The sequence below is a fragment of the Acinonyx jubatus genome, unplaced genomic scaffold (assembly GCF_027475565.1).
Source record: "Acinonyx jubatus isolate Ajub_Pintada_27869175 unplaced genomic scaffold, VMU_Ajub_asm_v1.0 scaffold_22, whole genome shotgun sequence".
In the NCBI taxonomy this organism is placed as follows: Eukaryota; Metazoa; Chordata; class Mammalia; order Carnivora; family Felidae; genus Acinonyx; species Acinonyx jubatus.
This window is the reverse complement of record NW_026463941.1, coordinates 76,152-99,523: the sequence shown is the minus strand read 5'-3', so window position 1 is coordinate 99,523 and position 23,372 is coordinate 76,152. Positions and strand designations below refer to the sequence as shown.

Here is a 23,372-nt window from a genome sequence, read left to right as displayed (position 1 = left end):
ACTGAGCCACCCAGGCGCCCCATGTTTCTTGACTATTGTAAATAATGCTGCAAGAAACATAGGGCTGCAGATATCTCTCCAAGGTAAGGATGTCATGTCTTTAAGACGTATACCCAGAAATGGGATTATTGGCTCATATGGAGGTTCTATTTTTAGTTTGTTGAGGAGCCACCATACTGTTTTACGTAGTGGCTGTCCCAATTTACAGTCCTACAGGAGTACAAGGAATTCCTTTCCTGTACATCCTTGCCAACGATATCTCTTGTCTTTTTGACAATAGCCATTTTAATAGGTCAAAGTGATATCTATATACTGCAGTTTTGATTTGCATTTCCCTGATGAATAGTGATATCGAGCACCTTCTTGTGTACCCTTGGCTATTTGAATATGTTTTGAGAAGAGACGTCTTTTAAGGTGCCTTGCCCAGTTTTTAATTATATTTGTTTTTAGCTGTTGAATTGTACGAATTCCTCACACATTTTAGATATTGACGTTTTTCATATTTGTAGCTTGCAAATGTTTTCATCCTTTCCATAGGTTGCCTTTCCGTCATGTTGCTTGTTTCTTTTGCTGTGCAGAAACATTGCTGATTGCATTGGTTGTTTTTGCTTTTATTGCTTGTACTTTGGATGTCCTATCCTAAATCATTTGTAAGATCTATGTCAAGGAGCTTTTATCCTCTGTTTTCTTCTAGGAGTTTTATGATTTAAGATTTTATATAGGAGTCTTTATTTGCGTTTGGGTTGACTTTTGTGAGTGGTGTAAGGTAGAGGCACAGTTTTCTTCTTTTGCATGTTAATATCCAGTTTTCTCACCTTCATGTATTGAAGAGATTACCTTTTCTCTTTTGAGTATTCTTGGGTCTCTTAACAAAGAGACTTTATGCATGGGTTTTTAGTTGACTTTATGCATGGGTTTATTTCTGGGTTCTTGATTCTGTTTCATTCATCTTTGTGTTTGTTTTTGCGCAACTTCATATGGTTTTTATTACCATAACTTTGTAATAGTGTGACACCAGCAAGTGTGATGCTTCCAGCTTTGTTCTTCTTTCTTAGGATTGTTTTGGCTATTTGGGGTCTTTCTTGTTCCTTACACATTTGAGGAATGCTTTTCCTATTTCTGTGAAAAAGGTCATTGGAATTTTGACAAGGATTGCATTGACTCTGTGGGTGGTTTCAGGTAATGTGGATATTTAATGATGCTAATTTTTTGAATCCATAAACAACGGGGTATCTTCCCATTTGTTTGTGTCTCTGCTGTTTCTTTTACCAATGTCTTGTAGTTTTTACTGTACCTATCTTTCAGAAATCCTTGATTAAATTTATTCCAAAGTATTTTGTTCTTTTTGATGCTTTGGGGAAGGGGATTTTTTTTCCTTATATTTCTTTTTCAGCTATTTCATTGTTATTGGTTAGAAATACAACTGATCTCTTGATGCTGATTTTGTAATTTTTTTTTACTAAATATAATCTATTGTCAAATTGGTTTCCATACAACACCCAGTGCTCATCCCAACAGGTGCCCTTCTCAATGCCTATCACCCACTTTCCCCTCCCCCCCACCTCCTATCAACCCTTAGTTTATTCTCAGTGTTTACGAGTCTCTTATTGTTTGCCTCCCTCCCTCTCTGTAACTGTTTTTCCCCGACCCCCCACCCATGGTCTCCTGTCAAGTTTCTCAGGATCCACATATAGGTGAAATCATATGGTATCTGTCTTTCTCTGCCTGACTTATTTCACTTTGCATAATACCCTCCAGTTCCATCCACGTTGTTGCAAATGGCCAGGTTTCACTCTTTCTCATTGCCAAGTAGTATTCCACTGTATATATAAACCACATCTTCTTTCTCCATTCGTTGGGTGATGGACATTTAGGCTCTTTCCATAATTTGGTGATTGCTGAAAGTGCTACTGTATACATTGGGGTACATGTGCCCCTATGCATCAGCACTCCTGTATCCCTTGGGTAAATTCCCAGCAGTGCTATTGCTGGGTCCTAGGGTTGTTCTATTTTTAATTATTTGAGGAAGCTCTACGCTGTTTTCCAGAGTGGCTGCACCAGTTTGCATTCCCACCAACAGTGCAAGAGGGTTCCTGTTTCTCCACATCCTGGCCAGCATCTGTAGTCTCCTGATTTGTTCATTTTAGCCACTCTGACCAGCGTGAGGTGATATCTCAGTGTGGTTTAGATTAGTATTTCCCTGATGAGGAGTGACGTTGAGCATCTTTCCATGTGTCTGTTGTCCATCTGGATGTCTTCTTTGGAAAAGTGTCTATTCATGTCTTCTGCCCATTTCTTCCCTGGATTATTTGTTTTGTGGGTGTGGGGTTTGGTGAGTTCTTTACAGGTTCTGGATATTAGCCCTTCCTTTATGTGATATGTCATTTGCAAATATCTTCTCCCATTCTGTCCGTTGCCTTTTGGTTTTGTTGATTGATTCCTTTGCAGTGCAGAAGATTTTTATCTTGACGAGGTCCCAATAGTTTATTTTTGCTTTCCATTCCCTTGCCTTTGGGGATATGTCAAGTAAGAAATTGCTGCGGCGGAGGTCAAAGAGGTTTTTTTCCTGCTTTCTCCTCAAGAGTTTTGATGGTTTCCTGTCTCACAGTCAGGTCCTTCATCCATTTTGAGTTTATTTGTGTGTATGGTGTAAGAAAAGTCGTCTAGATTCATTCTTCTGCATGTTGCTGTCCAGTTCTCCCAGAAGAAAGAGACTGTCTTTTTTTCTCATGGGATACTCTTTCCTGCTTTGTCAATGTTTAGTTGGCCATACATTTGTGGGTTCACCTCTGGGGTTTCTATTCTATTCCATCGGTCTGTGTGTCTGTGTTTGTGCCAATACCATACTGTCTTGATGATCACAGCTTTGTAGTAGAGGCTAAAGAGACAGAGTGTGAACAGGGGAGGGGTAGAGAGACAGAGACAGACAGAGAGAGAGAGAGAGAGAGAGAGAGAGAATCCAAAGCAGGCTCCAGGCTCTGAACTGTCAGCACAGAGCCCAATAGGGGGCTTGAACCACAAACCACGAGATCATGAACTTAGCCGAAGTCAGAAGCTTAACTGACTGAGCCACCAAGGCACCCCTGCATCTTTATGTTGATTTTGTATCCTTCATCCTTGGAACAAACAGCTTTTTGGTGGTATCTTCAGGATTTTCTATATATAATAACATATCATCTGCAAACAGAGACAGTTTTATTTCTTCTTTTCTGATTTGGATGCCTTTATTTCCTTTTCTTGCCTGACTGCTTTGGCTAGGACTTCCTCTATCCTGTTGAATAGGAGTAGTCAAGTGGGCAACTTTGCCTTGTTCTTGAACTTAGAGTAAAAGCTTTCCGTTTTTTACCACTGCATATGATGTTGGCTATGGATTTATCATATTGGGCTTCATTATGTCCAGGTGTGAGAATTCAGTACCCACATTGTTGAGAGTTTTTATCCTGAAAAGATGTTGAATTTTGTCAAATGCTTTTTTCTCCCATGCTGGGATGATGATATGATTTTTTTTTTATCCTGTTAATGTGGTGTATCAAATGTATTTATTCTATTTGATTTCTGAAGGATAATTTTGTCGAGTAAAGTATTCTTGATTGGTAGTCTTTTTTCTCTTAGCACTTTTAATATGTAATCCCACTGCCTCCTTGCATGGAAGGTTTCTGCTGAGACATTGCTAATAGCCTTATGAGGGTTCACTTGTAGTCACATAGTCTTTCCTCACTCTTTTTCATTCTTTTGACTTTGTTCTCTGCTGACTGGATAAATTGATAGTTCCTGTCTTTCAGTTCACATTTTTTTTTTGCTTGATCCATTTCCTGTCAGTGATCACTCTTGCTTTTTTCATCTCCTTCATTATACTCTTCAGCTCCAGGATTTTTGTTTCGTTAGCTTTTACTATTTCCAGCTCTTTGTTAAGCTTCTCATTTTATTCATAGAGTGTTTTTCTGATTTTATTGAATTGGCTTTTTGTGTTTTTCTTGTAACTCACTGAGTTTCCATAAAACTGCTATTTTTGAATTCTCTTTTGAATAAATTACAGATCTCCATATGTTTCCGATTGATTACTGGAAGATTATTGTGATCCTTTGATGGTATCATATTTCCTTGATATTTTATATTCTTTGCAGTTTTGCATTGCTGTCTTTGCGTTTGAAGTAGCAGTCACTTCCTCCAGTCTTTAATGACTACCTGTTCAGTGTGTCCAAACCTGACTTTTTTGCTCCAGTGGTATGCTGGAAATTCTCTGCAGGACACCTGGTTTTCCAAAAAGGCTCTCTCATCCATGGGTGATCATCTTAGAGAGTGTTTTCTAGGGAGGGACTCCCAGATGTGGCTGAGAGGGAGGGGCTGGAGGCACTTTATGGGCTATTGCTAGGTCCACAGATTAGACTGTAGTATGTCTGCCTGTTACCTGATGCACGGGTAGGCAAGACCTTTGCTCGGTCCCTTGGAATATGGTGCTAGATTCCCACAGCTCCTGCAAAGGCAGTTTTGCCGGTGGGTGGATAAGATGCCAGTTTGTTGTAGGTGGGGAGACACAACAAGGTACATCTTGTTCAGCTATCATACTGATATCATTCTGACATATGGGTATTTTAAAAGTAGTTTTTCCCCTAAGATATTTCCCTGATTTCTTCTTTCATTTTATATGGACCTCATGCTACTTTAAAACTTTGTTGAAATTAAGCATTCTTATATTTAAAAGCAAAGCCAAAAATAGAGCACAATGTCTAAGAGTCACTGCCTTTAGGCAATGAACTCTAACTTTTTAGTGTAACCTTCAAGGTTCTTCAGAATCTTTCCTGACTGATCTCTTACTACTTGCTTCCATGTATTTTATGTTTTTTTTTTTCCAAGTTCCTAAAAGCTTATACTTTTTCCTTTCAAGGCACCTAGATGCCATCTGTGTAATCTTTGTGCTCACATTCTAAACTCTAAGAAAATGGTTTTCTCCTGTTTTTTTCCCTGGTGACCTCTGCTGTTTATTTTCCCTCTTCAGTAAAGCCTTTCTTGTCCTCACTTACAGCTTTTCACATGTCAATTCTTACAAATCGCATTGTATTCTAATTGTATATTTATCTGTGTTTGAAGCACCAGATGAGTATTTCCTTGTGTATGGTTGGTACTTCAACACTGTTCTCTGAATTAATCAAATTAAGTCAGATGGGTAACATTCAGAACTTGATGAAAATTGTCTTTTTATTCTTTATCAGTAAAATTATTAGAAAACATTGGCTTTTTTATGGCTTTTTAATGGCTTTGTTTTTTTTTTTTAAGGAGGGAACGTGGTTTACATATGAAGAAGTTAAAGAAAGGTGAAAATGAAAAAGGGACATCAAAAGGATCTGTGATCACACCAGTGTTGCAGAAGGCAGATGCCCTAACTGGTGGTCCACTACAAAAGAATGATGGCAGTCATTTCAGTGAAAAGGATCAGCATGAAAGCAGGTAAAATCTGTAAATTCTTTATGTGCCTGTGAAGGAATTTTAGCAGTGATTACCTTTGTGGAAATAAAATGCTGTAGTGTAGGTAGGTCCAAGCTAAAGCAAGAAATACTCAACATATCAAACACCCTGCTTGAAAAGTTGTGATGAGGGTAGGTGACTTTGTCAAGGAGCAGTTTCAGTAGTCACCATGGAAGCATGGAAGATGAGTAAGTGTAAACAACTCCTTAGAGCATTTTAATTGGGAAAGGTAATAGAGTAATGGATGATAACTGAAAAAGAATGTGAATTGCAAAGGCATTTTCTTTCTCTTTTTATTTTAAGATGGGAGCTTTTAGAGAATGTATTCTGTTGGAAATGATCAATAGATATAGACATGGTTAGTTAATTTAATTTTGTTTGCGTTTCCAAACATTAGGAAGTTTGTTGATTGTATTACATTATCTTTTAAAAATGATAGGGGCGCCTGGGTGGCACAGTCGGTTGAGCGTCCGACTTCAGCCAGGTCACGATCTCGCGGTCCGTGAGTTCGAGCCCCGCTTCAGGCTCTGGGCTGATGGCTCAGAGCCTGGAGCCTGTTTCCGATTCTGTGTCTCCCTCTCTCTCTGCCCCTCCCCCGTTCATGCTCTGTCTCTCTCTGTCCCCAAAAAAATAAACGTTGAAAAAAAAAATTATAGTAATTGTCTTTAGTACTCTTATTCATGTGATTTTGTGCAAGAAGTTGGTTTATTCTGAATTGGTTCCACAATGGGGTATTCTCATACAATTGAATGTGCAGATTTAAAAATATATATGTATATATGCAAGTATATATATATATATATTTATATATTAAATATATTAAATTAAATTAATTAATTTATTAAATTAATTAATTTAATAAAATAATTAAATAATTTAAAATAAGTAAATTAATTTAATACTTAAATTAAATTAAATAATTAATTAAATTAAATATATATTTATATATATATATGGCTGTATAATTTCTTATATGTATATTTATTATATGTATATTATATGTATAACATACATATTATATATATATGTATATGCATAATATACAAACGATATGTATAATTTCTTATATATGTTTATATAAGTATATGTGTATAAGTTCTATATGTATATATTTGTACACACACACACACACACTTATCATAAATGTATGCAAACACGGAGGCCATTCTGAATAAAAGTAATCCTTCCTTGATGATTTTTAGATATCCAGTGCCTTTGATAGTATCACAAGTAGCTATGATTTTGTTAGGGACTTTAAAGTATCTGGTTCTATTAAGTTAATATTATTTAGGTTCTGGGGAAAGGGGAAGATTTTGTTTATTTACAATTGGAAAAGAAACTAGTGATCCATAACAGATTATTCCTTTTGGACTAGAGAGCTCTAAATTACCAAAACCATGCTTCCTGTATCAACAGTGCCATTGACACAGATTGTATGCTCAATAAGTATGTGTTGAATGTGGGGATAAACAGTGGAATGAATGAATGAATGAATGAATGAATGAATGAATGAATGCCTGTTGAGGAACTTCTCTAGAAGAAGCAAAACTTTAGTTTATTGAAAGTAGATTTCCCATCTTGCCAAGTAAAAAAAAATCTTACACAGATTCAGAAATTGTTATGTATCACTCTACAGAAGATTCAGAAATTGTTATGTATCACTATAGCTAGAAATCAAATCACAATATAGATTCATTTGCTGTCATATTAGTTAGAAACACTGGAGTATTACTTTAACCACATAGTATAAAACAGATGCTTTGAAGGCACATTCCTGGGTTTGAATTCAGGGTCTCTTCTTGGCCAGCGACGAGGGCTTCTTGGGCAAGTCACTTCGACTTTCTGTGCCTCGTTCTCTTCCTGTGTAACATACCTAATATAATAACCTACTTCATAGGATTGTTGTGGGGCTTCAAATACCTTGAAGACATGTAAAGTGCACATAGTAATGCCTAGAGAGTAGTTGCATAGTGAGTCTCCAACACGTTAATATCGTGATTGTTAGAAAGGGGTTCTTTCATATAGGGACTTAACTTGCACTTTCCAAGTAGGTTTTAGTGCCAGTAAAAGCTTATTTTTAGTAAAATGACAACAACACAAACAATGGTATTATTCCTATCAAATAATGCAAGTAGCATTAGGATTTTCCTTTGCTTTTGTTAGTTTTTACCTAACGTTAGTACTTTGTTGTGCTTGCTTCAGCAGCACATATACTGGAACTGGATAAACCTAATCCTTTGTTAATATTAGCAGTAGTATGTTTTCGATGTTGTTTAATGTTACTCTGTTGTTTAATCCCCTTTGTAGAAAATTAGTTTCAAATGCAGAGATTTTATATCAGAAACAATAGGTTTAGATACGCTTTGTATTTTAAGTATTTAATATTTGACTGAAAACAATTGTTGTTTTTTTTCAGACCTGCAAAGAAAATTTCTAAGAAAAAGAACAAGGTATGCAAAAGAGACAATGTAATTTTATTTTATTTATTATTTATTTAATTTAATTTTATTTATTATTTAATTTAATTTTATTTATTATTTAATTTTATTTTATTTTATTATTTTATTTTATTTTATTTTATTATTTTATTTATTTTATTTTATTATTATTTTCATACATATTTGTTAGGAATATTGTTCAGTGGCAAAAAATTACTTTATGAAAGATGTAGTGAAAAAATAGAAAATCTTCCTTTGTTGTAGAGACATTTGCTGTGAAAAAGTTACTTAGAAATACTAGCTATGGATAACAGTGTCTTTTTGATAAAAATCCGTTCTTTTAAAAAATCTCTATGGTTTCGCTTTTAAATGTTCATTCACTTATTTTTAAAATGTATTTTGAGAGAGAGCATGCACAAGTGGGGGAGGGGCCGAGGGAGAGGGGGAGAGAGAATCAATCCCAAGCAGGCTCCATGCTGTCATTGTGGAGGTCAACGTGGGACTCAAACTCAGGAACCCTGAGGTCATGACCTGAGCCAAAATGGAGTCGGATGCTCAACCGACTGAGCCAGTCAGGTGCCCCTGTTTTTGCGTGTATAAAAAGATGGCTATTTATCACTTCTCTACACCTAGTATATTTTATAAATATTTGGGGGACATTTTGAAATGGTATTATTCATTCGTAGGTCAAAAAGCAAATTACTTCTATGGATGACCTTGTCGACTTCATTCAGTCATCTGAAACAGCTTCAGAGCATTGTGAGTTGCCTTACTCTAAGAATTTCATGTTGCTGATTGAACAACTTGGCATGGATTGTAAAGGTAGGAAGCCTTTTTACGTATATTGCTGTAGTAATGTGTGCACACCTTGCCTACTACTGCACCATAGAGCACTGCTGTATTATAGAGCTGCTCATCTCAGAAATATGGTTTATATTAAAATAAAAGGAGAACTATTGTATCCTCTCAGCCAAAGAGTCATCATTTCTACTGTACCTTTCTTAGTGGGAATGGCACATCTATTGTGTTTGTTAACTCTGCTTCTCTTCTGTGCCTTCACCCAGGTCAGGTCATTATTTTTCTCCCAGATGACTGAAATAACCTCAGGACTGTTTTTCCTGCCGTTCTACCTCCCAGGACCTTGGTCTACACTGCAACCATAATTAGTATATGTTTTAAAAAATGTGTCTTTCATCATGGGACCCCCTTGCTTAAAGCTTAGCTATTACTTCTCATTGCTATTAGGTTAAAGGCCACAGTCCTCTGGCTTCATCTTGTATTGTTTTACATCCTTCTTTCCGTCTGTGTCTTATCCTCTGTTTTAGACGTTTCTTCCTGTGAAAGAGATTTTCGTATCCAACATTTTTAGTTCATATATGAAGTTTAGTTCATATATGAAGTGTGTCATTTGATAGTTTTGACATATGTTTACACGTATGAAATGATAACCATAATCCAGACAGTTAACATATTCATCACCCTTAAATATCTCATGTCCCTTCATATTCCCTTATTATGAAGCTGCCAAATTGTTTTCTAAAGGAGTTGTACGGTTTTCCATTCTCACCAGCAGTGAGAGCACCAATTCCTACATACCTATTCATGAACACTTAGTATTGTCAGCTTTTTAAATCCTAGCCATTCGGATGGATATTTAGTATATATCTCATTATGGTTTCAATATACATCTCCCTAATAACTGATGATGGTGAGCATATTTTCATGTGCTTGTTTGCCATCTGTGTATCTTCTTTGAATTGTGCAAATCTTTGGTTGTTTTAAAAATTTGTTTGTTTGTTTTCTTAGTTTTTGAGTTTTCAGAATTCTTTGTATATCCTAAACACAGTTCCTTATTTTGTTTTCTTTTTTTTTTTTCGTGGTTGTTGTTGTTGTTGTTGTTTCCACTGAGGCATTGTATTTGCACATATGTATTAAATCCCTAGAAAAAGAATCCCAGGATTTCCCCTTCTGTGTGTTTTCATCTTCCTTCTTCATGGTCCATGACTGTAGCTGAGGTGGTCAGTATAATGAAACCAAACTGAGCAGATTATTCTGCCATTTTTCTAGATCTTTGCATTGTCCATCAATTCTGGGGCCAGTCACTCCATCCTTGCTTAACCTGCCTGTGAGTTTCACATCAATTTACCCAACTCTGTGATCATCAATGATTTTAAATTCACCACTGTAACCATGCTTCATCATCACAGTTAGAAAGTGGACAATGTCTTTGGAGCATGGCCTAGTAAGAACCTGGCGTTTGCTTCTCTTTTCTGTATTGTTATGCTTTGGGGAGCATCTGCCACGACATTCACATGCATCATGATGGTGGCACAGAAAGGTGGTGGAAAGAGCTAGATACAGTTCCTTTCTCACTGCTCTTTTTTTGCAAGGTTTTTCTTCTCCCACTCTGTGACTTTTCCTTCTCTCAACAGTGTTTTTGAAGAGCAGTTTTTCTTTTTGGTGAAGTCCAGTTTACACATTCATTTGTTCTTGTATGATTGTTGCTTTTGGTTTTCATATCTAAGAAATATTTCCGTAGCACAAGGTCACAAAGCTTTTCTCTCATGCTTTCTTTTAGAAGTTTTATAGTTTTAGGTCTTACATTTAGATCTATGACCCATTTTATATTCTTTTTTATTTGTGATACAAAGTATGTATACAAGGTCATTCTTTGGCATATGGATATCTAGTTGTTCCAACACCATTTATTGAAAAGGCTGTGTTTTCTCCACTTTATGCCATTGCTCCTTTGTCATAATCAGTTGGCCACATATGTGTAGGTTTATGTATGGGCTCTATTCTGTCTCATTGATCTCTTTGTCCATCTTGGTACCAATATTATGCTGTTTTAATCACTGCCAGTTTATAAGGATTTTTGAAATCAGGTAGTGTTTGTCATCTTGCTGTGTTCTTTTCAGTGTTCTTCCGCTACTCTGGATCCTTTGCATTTCCACGTGAATTTTATAATCAGTTTGTCTGTTTCTTAAAACAAACAAACAAACAAACAAACAACAACTCTGGTGGTCTTCTGGAAATTAAGTTTAGATTATGTTGAATCTACAGATTTATTTGGGGAGAATTGGCTTCTTGACAATATTGAGTCTTTTAACCCCTGAACAGAGTATATATCTCTCCCTTGATATAGGTCTTTTAAAATTTTCTCAGTAATATTTTGTAGTGTTTAAAGTATAGGTCTTTCTGTCTTTTATGATATTAACCGTGATTATTTTTTATTTTCAGTGCAGTTGTAAATAATACATCTTAAATTTAATTTTTTTAATGCTTACTCTTGAGAGAGACAGAGCATGAGTTGGGGAGGGGCGGAGAGAGAGGTAGACAGAATCTGAAGCAGGCTCCAGGCTCCAAGCTATCAGTACAGAGCCCGACGTGGGGCTTGAACTCACCAACGGTGAGATCATGACCTGAGCCTGAGCCCAGTGCTTAACCAGCTGAGCCACCCAGATGCCCTGAAAGTTTAATTTTTGATTCTTTATAGCTAATATATAGAAATACAGTTGATTTTTGTGTAATGATTCTGTATCCTCCAACCTTGATAAATTTATATGTATAGATATATTTAATATTAGAGAGAATACATGAGAAGGGGAGAGGGGCAGAGAGAGAGAGAGAGAGAGAGAGAGAGAGAGAAGAGAGAGAGAGAGAGAGAGAGAGAGAGAGAGAGAATCTTAAGCAGTCCCCATGCTCAGTGCGAGCCTGACATAGGGCTCCATCCCATGACTCTGGGTTCATAGCCTGAGCTGAAATCAAGAGACAGACACTCAACCGACTGACTCATCCATGTGCCATGATAAATTCATTTATTAATTAATAGCATTTTTCTTAATGCTGTCAGATTTTCTACATAAGCAAAGGTCATAAGAATTCATTTTTAACTACTATTTTACTAACAATGGTAAATATTGTAGACTTGTAGCCAATTCATTCTCTGTCTCAACTAATCAGCTTTGCCATTGTACTATAAGAGCAGCCAATAGATACTGCATAAATTAACAGAAATGTCTGTATTTTGATAAAATTTAATTTACCAAAACAAGTAACGTGGCCCATAGGCTGGAGTTTGCCAACTTCTATTTTGTGACCATGTCCTTGCTAGTAGAGACAGTTTCACTTCATTTTCTATCTGGATGTCCTTTGTTGCTTTATCTTGTTTGATTGCATTGGCTAGAACTGCTAGTATAGTGCTGAACAGAAGAAGTCATTCAGTGAATGTCATTCCTGTCTTCTTCCTGGTCTTCTAGGAAATGCATTCAGTTTTTCACCATTATTTATAACGTTAGCTATAGAGTTATCATGACTTGTTTTGTTTTGTTTTGTTTTAAATCATATTGAAGCTCCCTTGTATTCCAGGATTGCTGAAAGTTTTTATCTGGAACGGATGTTGAATTTTGACAAGGAACTTATTTTATCTACGGAGATAGATACGGTTTTTGAATCTTAAACCAACTCTGCATTTCTGGGATAAACCCCATTTGGTAATAACAAATTATCCCTTAGTGTATTGTTAGATTCCACCCCCCCCCAAACACACATGGCTGTAGTTTAATTAATTAACTAATGAAATATAATTTATTGTCAAGTTAGCTAACGTACAGTGTATACATTGTGCTCTTGGCTTTGGGAGTATATTCCCATGATTCATTACTTACATACCACACTCAGTGCTCATCCCAACAAGTGCCCTCCTCAATGCCCATCACCTATTCTCCTCTTTCCCCCACCCCTCCATGAACCTTCAGTTTGTTCTCTGTATTGAAGAGTTTCTTGTGGTTTGCCTCCCTCTCTGTTTGAAACTATTTTTCCCTTTCTATTCCCCCATGTTCTTCTGTTAAGTTTCTCAAAATCCACATATGAGTGAAAACATATGATATCTGTTTTTCTCTGACTGACTTATTTCACTTCACATACTACCCTCCAGTTCCATCCATGTTGTTGCAAATGGCACGATTTCATTCTTTCTCATTGCCAAGTAATATCCATTGTATATATAAACCACATCTTCTTTTCCCATTCATCAGTTGATGGACATTTGTGTTCTTTCCATAATTTGGTGATTGTTGATAGTATAAATGTTGGGGTACATGTGCCCCTATGAATCAGCACTCCTGTGTCCCTTGGATATATGCCTAGTAGTGCAATTGCTGGGTTGTTGGGTAATTTTATTTTTAATTTTTTGAGGAACCTCCACTCTGTTTTCCGGAGCAGTGGCACCACCCATGCATTCCCACCGACAGTGCAAGAGAATTCCCATTTCTGCACATCCTTACCAATGTCTGCTGTTTCCTGTGCTGTTAATTTTTTCTACCCTGGCCGGTGTGAGGTGGTATCTCAATGTGGTTTTGATTTGTATTTCCCTGATGAGGAGCGACGTTCAACATCCTTTCATGTGCCTGTTGGCCATCTGGATGTCTTCTTTGGAAGTGTCTATTCATGTCTTCTGCCCATTTCTTCCCTGGATTATTTGTTTTTCGGGTGTTGAGTTTGGCCAATTCTTTCTAGAGGATGGGCACTAATCCTTTATCTGATATGTCATGTGCAGATATCTTCTCCCATTCCGTTGGTGCCTTTTAATTTTGTGGATTTTTTCCTTTGAAGTGCAGAAGCTTTCTACTTTGATGAGGTCCCAATAGTCCAATTTTGCTTTTATGTCCCTTGCCTTCAGAGATGTATTGAGTAGAATTTGCTGTAGCCAAGGTCAAAGAGGTTGTGGCCTGTGTTCTTCTCCAGGGTTTTGATGGTTTCCTCTATCACATCGAGTTCTTTCATCCATTTTGAGTTTATGCACGGTGTAAGAAACTGGTCCTGTTTCATTCTTCCGCATGTTGCTGCCCAGACCTCCCAGCACCATTTGCTAAAGAGCCTATCTTTTTTCCATTGGATACTCTTTCCTGCTTTGCCAAGGTTTAGTTGGCCATACATTTGTGGGTCCATTTCTGGATTCTCTATTCTATTCCATTCGCCTTTGTGTCTCTTTTTGTGCCAATAGTATACTCCCTTGATGATCGCAGCTTTGTAGTAGAGGCTAACGTCTGGGATTGTGATGCCTCCGGCTTTGGTTTTCTTTTTCAACATTATTTTGGCTATCTGGGATCTTTTGTGGTTCCATACAAATTGTAGGATTGTTTGTTCTAGCTCTGAGAAGAATGCCGGTGCAACGTTGATTGGGATTGCACTGAATGTGTAGATTGCTTTGGGTCGTTATCGACATTTTCACAATATTTCTTCTTCCGGTCCATGAGCATGGAATGTTTTTCTGTTTCTTTGTGTCTTCTTTAATTTCTTTGATATGTTTTCTATGGTTTTCAGGATACAAATCTCTTACAGCTTTGGTTAGGTTGATTCCTAGGTATTTTATGGTTCTTGGTGTAATTGTAAATGAGCTCGGTTTCTTGATTTCTCTTTCTGTCACTTCATTATTGGTATATAGAAGTGCAATCAATTTCTGTGTGTGGATTTGGTATCCTGTGACTTTGCTGAATTCATGTATCAGTTGGAGCAGCTTTTTGGTGGAGTCTTTCAGGTTTTCCATGTAGAGTATCATGCCATCTGCGAAAAGTGCAAGTTTAACTTCTTCTTTGCCAATTTGGATGTGTTTTATTTCATTTTGTTGTATGATTTCTGAGGCTAGGCCTTCCACCACTATGTTCAACAACACTGGTGAGAGTGGACGTCCCTTTTGTGTTCCTTATCTTCGGCGGGCAGGGTAGGGGGGAAGTTCTCTGTTTCTCCCCATTGAGGATATTCGCAGCAGGCTTCTCATCTATGGTTTTTACTAGGTTAAGGTTTGTTCCTTGTATCCCAACTTTCTTGAGGGTTTCTTATTAACAAAGAATGCTGTATTTTGTCAAATGTTTTTCTGTATTTATTGACAGGATCATATGAATGATCGTATCCTTTCTTCTATTAAGGTGATGTATCATTTTGATTGATTTGCGAATATTGGACCAGCCCTGTAGCCCAGGAATGAATCCCACTTGATCATGGTGAAGAATTCTTTCATATACTGCCGCATTGGATTTGCTAGTATCTTGTTAAGAATTTTGGCATCCATGTTCATCAGGAATATTGGCCTGTCATTCTCCTTTTTAGTGGGGTCTCTATCTGTGTTGGGAATCAAGGTAATGCTAGCCTCATAGAAAGAGTCCGGAAGCTTTTCTTCCATTTCTTTGTTCAACAGCTGGAAAAGAATCGGTATTAACTTTGCTTTAAATGTCTTGTAGAATTCCCGTGGGAAGACTTCTGGCCCAGGACTCATATTTGTTGGGAGATTTTTGATAACTGATTGAATTTCTTCGCTGGTTATGGGTCTGTTCAAATTTTCGATTTCTTCCCATTTGAGTTTGGGTAATGTGTGGTTGTCTAGGTATGTGTCCATTTCTTCCAGGTGGTCCAGTTTGTTGGCATATACATTTTCGTAGTATTCTCTAATACTTGTATTTCTGTGGTGTTGATTGAGACCTCTCCTTTTTCATTTGTGATTTTATCTATTTGGATTCTCTTTTCTTTTTGAGAAAGCTGGCTAGGGGGTTATCAAGTTTATGTATTCTTTTTAAAAAAAAACAGCTCTTAGATTCATTGATCTGTTCTACTATTTTTTTTTTGTTTGTTTGTTTTTAAGGGTTTTTCTTTTGGATTCTGTAGTGTTTATTTCTGCTCTAATCTTTATTATTTCTTCTAATGGTTGTAGGGTTTCTTTGCTGTTCTTCTTCTAGTTTCTTTAGGTGTGAGCTTCGATTTTGTATTTCAGATTGTTCTTATTTCTTGAGAAAGGCCTGGATGGCGATATGTTTTCCTTTTAGGGCTGCCTTTGCTGCATCCCAAAGGGGTTGGACGGTCATGTTTTCATTTTCATTTGCCTGTATATATATATTTTTTTAATTTTTCCTTTCATCGTCTGGTTGACCCATTCTTTCTCCAGTAGGATGTTCTTCAACCTCCATGCATTTAGAGGCTTCCCAAACTTTTTCTTTTGTTTGATGTCAAGTTTCATAGTGTTGTGATCTGAAAATACGCATGGAATGATCTCCGTTCTTTTATATTTATGGAGGGCTGTTTTGTGACCCACTGTGTGATCTGTTTTGGAGAATGTTCCACGTGCACTCGAGAAGAATGTGTATTCTGCTGCTGTTGGATGAAAAGTTCTGAATACATCTGTCCAATACATCTGGTCCAGCGTATCATTCAGGGCCTTTGTTTCTTTACCAATTTTGTGCCTAGGTGATCTGTCCATTGTTGTTAGGGAATATTTATGTCACCTACACTCTCCATATGATTATCAATAAGAATGCTTCGGTTTGTGATTAGTCTATGTATATATTTGGGGGCTCTCAAGTTGGGGGCACCAACATTTACAACTGGTAGCTTTTCTTGATGGATAGATCCCTTAATTATGATATAATGCCCTTCGCCATCTCTTGTTAGAGTCTTTGGTTTAAAATCTCATTTGTCTGATCTAAGTATGGCTACCCCAGCTTTCTTTTGACTTCCAGTACCATAATACATGGTACTCTATCCCCTAACCTTCAATCTAATGGTGTCCTCCTGTCTCAAATAAGTCTCTTGTAGACAGCATATAGATGGATTTTTTTTTTAATCCATTCAGATACTCTATGTGTTTTGATAAGGGCATTTAGTCCCTTCACATTCAGAGTGATTATTTAAAGATACGGATTTCATGTCATTGTGTTGTCTGGAGCTTTCATGCTGGTGGTGATGTTTCTGGTCCTTTGTAGCCTTGACAACATTCCAGTCACAGAGTCTCCCTAGGATCTCCTGCAAGGCTGGTTTAGTGGTCATGAGCTCTTGTAGTTTTTGGTTTTCTGGGAAAGCCTATCTCTCCTTCTATTCTGAATGACATCGTTGCTGGAGAAAGGATTCTTAGCAGCATAGTTTCCTATTCAACACATGGACTTTTTCCTACCATCGCCTCCTGGCCTGCCAAGTTTCAGCGGGCAGGTCTGTTACTACCCATATGTGTCTACCCCTGTAGGTTAAGGCCCGTTTGTCCCTTGCTGCTTTCAGAATTCTCTTTTCTCTTTGTATCTTGCCACTTTCACTATGATATGCTGTGGAGATGACCTATTCTTGTTGAATCTGAAGGGAGTTGTCTGTGCCTTCTGGATTTGGATGTCTGCTTCCTTCTCCAGATTAGGGAAGTTCTCACCTATAAGTTGTTCATGTAAACCATCTGCCCTTTTCTCTCTCTCTCTCTCTCTTATGCTGGAACTCTTATGATCCGGATAAATATTACATTTCATCGAATCACTTAGTTTTCTAACACTCCCCTCATGGTGTAATATTTTCTTATCACCCTTTTTCTTGGCTACGTCATTTTCCATACTTTCATCTTCTATGTCACTTATTCTCCCCTCTGTTTCCTCCAGCTTTGCTGTTACTGCATCTAGTTTATTTTGCATCTTATTTACATTATTTCTTAATTGCTGTGACTATGTCTCAGTTCCTTGATCCCTGCAGCAATAGATTCTCTGCTGTCTTCTATGCTTTTTTGTAAGCTCAGCTGTTAATCTTACAACTATTATTCTAAATTCTTGAACCGATATATTGTTTATATCTGTTTTGAGCAATTCTCTAGCTCTCATTTCTTCCTGGAGTTTCTTTTGAGGAGAATTCTTCCATTTCATCAGTGTTCGATACTTTATGTGTGTTCCTAGTTGTCATGTGTCCTGCACCTGTGAGCACTACTATTTTGAAAAGGGGTCATATACTATCCAGGGCCTGGCCCTTCAACAGGTATCTTTGGAGTGTGTTTCATGCTCTCTGTTGTGACTCTGGTTGCTTTATTTCCCTACTCATATTGGTGGGTTGGCCATTCCAGCAGGTGTGCTTAGATTTGTTCATAATGTAACCTTGGAAAAGAATTTAAACAGTCGGGGGGTGATGGAAGATGCCTTATCTCAAACAAAGGGAGAAATGACAGGGGCAAAGGAAAAGAGAAGAGGACAAAAAAATTGACCAGGCAGAGAATCAGAGAAACCATACAACTTAATCCAGGCAGGGAATAGAGAGAGCGAGAGAGAGAGAGAGAGAGAGAGAGAGAGAAAGGAAAATAAGAAGGAGATACAGAAGAGGTGCAGAAAGAATAGATTAAAAATCTCCATGACCTGGCAAGTTGTCCCCATGGCCCCCTGGAGATGTTTGTGACACGCTGTAGCCCAGATTCCTAGATTTCCACATCTTGCCTCACTGCTGTGTTTGAGGGATGTGGTCACTTCAGGTTCCCCTACTTCTCTGCCATGTTGACACACCCCCCTCTTCAATGTAGTGTTAGACTTGATTTGTGGATGTTTTTTTCAGAAATTGTGCTCCCATGCTTATGACAGAATTTTATTTCTTATAGTATCTTTGTCTAGTTTTGGTTTCAGGTAATGCTAGCCTTATAGAATAAGGTGAGAATTATTTCTCCTCTCCATTTTGGCGGGAGACTTTGTGTAGAATAGATAACATTTCTTCCTAAAATGTTGGATGAATTTACTAGTGTAGCCACTTGGCCCTGGAATTGTTTTCTGTGGAAAGATCTTTATCTAAGACTTTTGTTTATTTTATACATATAGAGTTAGTTTATCTGTTCTTTTTTCCTTTATTTTATTTTATTTTTTTATTTCATTTCATTTCATTTCACTTCATTTCACTTCATTTCACTTCATTTCATTTCATTTCATTTCACTTCATTTCATTTCAGTAATGTTTACACCCAACATGGGGCTTGAACTCACAATCCAGAGATCAAGAGTCACATGTTCTACCAACTGAGCCAGCCAGGCACCCTTCACTCTTGATTGAGCTTTGATAATTTCTGTCTTTCACGGAATTTACCCACTGCATCTGAGTTGTCAAATTAATTATATAAAGTTCATAATATTACTTTGTTATTTTTTTAGTCTGTGAATTTCCAGTAATGTTAGTTACATTACTAATTTCTGCTATATTGTTAATACTTCCGTTGTTTCTCTTCATTTTGGGATCAGTCTTGGTAGAAATTTATCCTTTTTTCACCTCCTGAAAACATTTGGTTTCATTGATTATTCTCTATCGTTTTTCTGCATTCTTTCATGTGATTTTTGTCTTTATTAGTTCCTTTCTTCTGCTTGGTTTGGGTTTAATTTGTTTTAGTTTTCTAGTTTCAAAAGGTGGAACCCAATGTCATAGATTTCAGACCTTTCTTCTTCCTCATCCTCTTCAGCCTCTTCTTCTTTTTCCTCTCCTTCTTCCTCCCCTCCTTCTTCCTTCTCCTCCCTCCTACTCCTCCTCTCCTCCTCCTCCTCCTCCTCCCCTCCCCTTCTTCTTTTCTTCTTCTTCTTCTTCTTCTTCTTCTTCTTCTTCTTCTTCTTCTTCTTCTTCTTCTTCTCCTTCTTCTTCTCCCTTTCTCTCTCCATCTCCCTGTCCTCCTTCCCTCCTCTTCCTCCTTCCTCCTACTCCTCTGTCTTCTTGCACCTCCTCTATGCTCCTCCTCCTCATCCTCCTCTTCTTCTGCTCCCCCTCCTTCCCTCCTCGTTCTTCTTCTTCTTCTTCTTCTTCTTCTAGATACTGTAGAAATCTTTGGCAGTTTTTTACCAAAATTTTTCTCAATTGTGAAAAATTAAAATCAGTTCTTCAACCTTTAGAAAGAAAAAAGAAGAAAATCTCTTTACTATAATACACCATGAAAATAGGCTATCTGTTTGCCACATTGTGTGTGTCTGTGGGGGGGGGTGGGTGGGTGTGGTTTTTTTTAATTACACTATGGCCACAATCCATTTCACACAAGTTTTCAGACAGGTAAATAAATACCAAATTATTTCCTTCCAGGCCAGCCACAAAACTTTAAGGAATAGACCCTAGACATGTATGTACTTGACAGAGCAGGCTCCTGGTTGAGCCAGGCAGTTTTAGTATCATTTCCAGGGGTCAGCAATCTATGGCCCGTGGACTGAATGTGGCTTGGCTTGTTTGTGTATGGCCCTGAGGTAAGACAAGTTTTAGATTTTTTAAAGGGTTGTACACAAAGCAAAAACAAAGTACTATGTGACACAAGTACATGGTCTACAAAGGTTAAAATACTTACAGTTTGACCTTTTACAGAAAAAGCTTGCAGACCATTCATTTATACCAATGTTGTACAGAATTCAGACGGTGCAATTACAATTCCGAGATAATGTTCCTTTATTGTGACCCAGAATGTAGCAACATCCTACAAAGATGTTCCTCTGATGTCATGGGTTAGAATTCCTTTTCTCTTTTTTCTTCATCTTCACATCATTAAAATTCATCCTCATCTCTCTCTCCATGAGTGTGGAGATTTTTCAATTTTTCATTTAGTAAGGCAGCGATTGCTTTTGCATCTCTGGCATCTATTTGCTCTCCCCAAATGTTTCTCTTTGCTTTTTCATAGGGCTAACATTTAACAGTCGGATAGGCCCTGATGCCAGCTTTCTGGCATGTCTGAGCCGAAGCCTGACAGTCTACTTTTCCAGCTTTCACTTTTCCTTTCATCGTCTTAGCCAAGAGCTTAAACTCTGGAGCAAAATTTTGGCAAGGTCCACACCAAGGAGCATAGAATTCAATCACCCGGTGATTTTTCCCTTGTATAACTTTTTCATCGCAAGTCTGAGTCATCAGATTTGTGGATGCTTGAGGTCGAAATCCCGTGCCCCAAATCTCTCTTCTAGCCATTGTAACTGTGATACTGAAAGGCTTTATTTGGTTTTGGGGGGGGAATCTTATCTCAGGGTATCTCTGAACATTTTCTTGGGCACAAAAAGAATGATACTTTTGGCAGTGTATACTGCCCACAGTAACTGTCCAGTTAGTGTCCGGGCCATTCTTTTCCATTCTGGCATTAGGACTTGACATGGATGACACCATGGGAGTAGAAGTCAACCATCCAGACTTCATCATAGTTTCTTTGTTTAGCTAGTTCATTGAAAGGGGTGGGTGTCAGGGAGGTCGCTGAAGGTTCCTAAGATCCTCTATGAATTCCAAGATCTGTTGTTCAGCAGAGTGATGTCCTTCTTATTCATGAACCTCAGATTGGTTGAATACAACTGTTGTTGGATCCGCCTGAATGTTATACGTGTTACAGGGTCTCTCGTGAACCGTACCATCTAGTGTACCAAACTAAAGCTGACCACGCAGATGCTTTGATGCTTTTTGTAACTCTGGCAATAAAGCTTGGCATGGTGGACACCATGGCACAAACAAATCAACAAGCCACGGTTCCTGTCATCGGCAGGAACATTTTGAGGTCCAAGTGTGGCAACATGAGAATTACCACTTTCTTTGGCAAAGGCTAGTATATCATATAGAATCTTCTTTCCATGATGAATTTCATATTCTTTGGTTCCTTGTCCTTTAAATAGTGCTAGACATGGCTGAAATACAGAGAGATTACTACAGATGTCTGGTGCAGAGGGACAGTCAGCCTTGCCAACTTGAATTGTTCACTTTTCAGTAGAGTTTTTAGTTCCCTCAACTCAGGATCATTTGGATTTTCATGTTTTCCAAAACTAAACGATACGAGCCACCGATGATGAGCCAATCGATCCGTTAGTGTATTTGCCAAAAGTAGCTCAAAATCTGGAAGACTATGCGTGATTTCCAAATATATTTCGAGCATCCAATGAATTAAGGAACAAAACGCTGCTTTTCTCTCTGGTATTTAATGTGGCGCCAGAGGAAAATAGGCAGTAGTACTTGTGATAATATCCAGACTTTTACAAAGTTTGTCCTGGGTGGCACAGTCCATCCATCCTACATTAGCCAGACCATCCAACATGCCCCTGAGCCTGAGTCGTGTCTATGAAGTTAAACAATCTCCTCCTTTGCAACAAAAAGTGATCAGCTGGCCAATACCAGCAGCAAAAGCAGTTTCTATGGAGTGAACACAATTTCCTGTCCATAATTCCATCACTGGGTTTCTAACCAAACTTTCCTTTGATCTGTCCCCGTGATATTTCACTGTGGCCATTCCAGACCTAAAAAGGAAGAGGCTGGGAGATCCATTGACTCCTTTCATTCGGCAAAACATTCTATCATCACCACAGTTAACAGCACCAATTCAAAGTAATCCATCTACTTCTTTAACACAGTCTCTCCACGTGGGAGCTAATTCATGGCAGTGTGAACATCCTGGGGAGTCAAAGTTCACAAACCACAGTTCTCCAGAATGAACAGCAGCATCCACTTCTCTTCTATTCAATGTCATGCTTTCAAGATCATCATCATAAATACCAAAATCATAACGATCATAATCCCAGCTTTCATACGGGCCACCTTCTGGATCATCTGCAAGTCCCTTTCCTCCGTATTTGTCATACTTTTCCCACAGATCTTCATCTTTGAGTACTTCATATGCTCTATTTATTTTTGAAAATCACTCTGTACGTTAGGATTATACATTTGGTTGGTTGGTTGGTTGGTTATTTATTTATTTATTTATTTATTTATTTATTTATTTATTTATTTATTTATTTAGTGTTTATTTACTATTGAGAGAGACAGAGACAGAATGCAAGTGGGTTAGGGGCAGAGAGAGTGGGAGACACAGAGTCCAAAGCAGGCCCCTGGCTCCGAGCCATCAGCACAGAGCCCGACGCGGGGCTCTAACCCACGACCTGTGAGATCATGACCCGAGCAAGCGGAAGTTGGACGCTCAACTGACTGAGCCACCCAGGCGCCCTGGGTTATTCGTTTTGGTTTTTTTGTTTGTGTGTTTGTTTTTTATCAGGATGTAGCTTCAATGCCAACTTCGTGAAAGCTTGTCTGATCTCTCTACTGTTTGCAGTCCTGGATACTCCAAGTAAACTGTAAAAATCCTGATCTGCTCCCACGAAAATGGCCATATACACTATTAGGAAACAGAATGACCGATTTCGGGTCCCGGAGGTAGTCATTTTCGTTGAAGCAGACTCCCATTCTTTCTCTGATACAAGTTCTGATGAAAGTGAACATTCAGATATACAGCTGGTACCAACTGAGAGAATATGCAGGTTTGAGAACTTGTGTTCACGTTACTCCAAGAGCGAATCAAGCACCATGAAATTTTCTCCCAAAATGTCAATCTGTGTAGGCTCAGTAATCTCCACTTCCTCAGATCACAAAAGATATCAAAATACTTTGAGGAATCTAACCTTCTTAACATTCTGTTTCTCCTTTCTTCCTTGAATCCTAAATGTCTAAATCTTCTCCTTACCTGCGAATGGTCTCTGGCTCATTTCTAACTCCTTGTCATGCAACCAAAACATACGTTTGTAAAGTATAGCGGTGGAGAGTAACACATATTCAGACTAAAATGAGCAACCAGAGGAAAATCGAGAACACATTGTCCAATACCACCATGGGACAAGTGGTTCTCTTAGGGGTCGTTCTCAGCGTGGGTGTGGTGGACTTGATGTGCGCCAAGCTTCAGGGCCAGGTGGAAACTGCTGGTAAACGCAGTAGGAAGGATTTCTGGCTGCC

The 23,372-nt window shown here is 38.0% G+C and overlaps 1 protein-coding gene and 2 pseudogenes across 1 annotated transcript in view; 1 reads left to right on the top strand and 2 right to left on the bottom strand.

The window, feature by feature from the left end:
• The window catches only part of LOC106987592 (ankyrin repeat domain-containing protein 26-like), a 139,715-nt gene that overhangs the window by 60,940 nt on the left and 55,403 nt on the right, over window positions 1-23,372 (top strand). Inside the window, exons 10-12 of the mRNA XM_053213931.1 lie at window positions 5,275-5,445; window positions 7,880-7,913; window positions 8,588-8,723. Coding sequence (XP_053069906.1) covers window positions 5,275-5,445; window positions 7,880-7,913; window positions 8,588-8,723 — 341 coding nt within the window. The remainder of the gene's footprint in view (window positions 1-5,274; window positions 5,446-7,879; window positions 7,914-8,587; window positions 8,724-23,372) is intronic.
• On the bottom strand, window positions 9,514-10,222 carry LOC128313749 (40S ribosomal protein S15a-like; annotated as a pseudogene).
• On the bottom strand, window positions 19,650-22,829 carry LOC128313750 (dnaJ homolog subfamily C member 10-like; annotated as a pseudogene).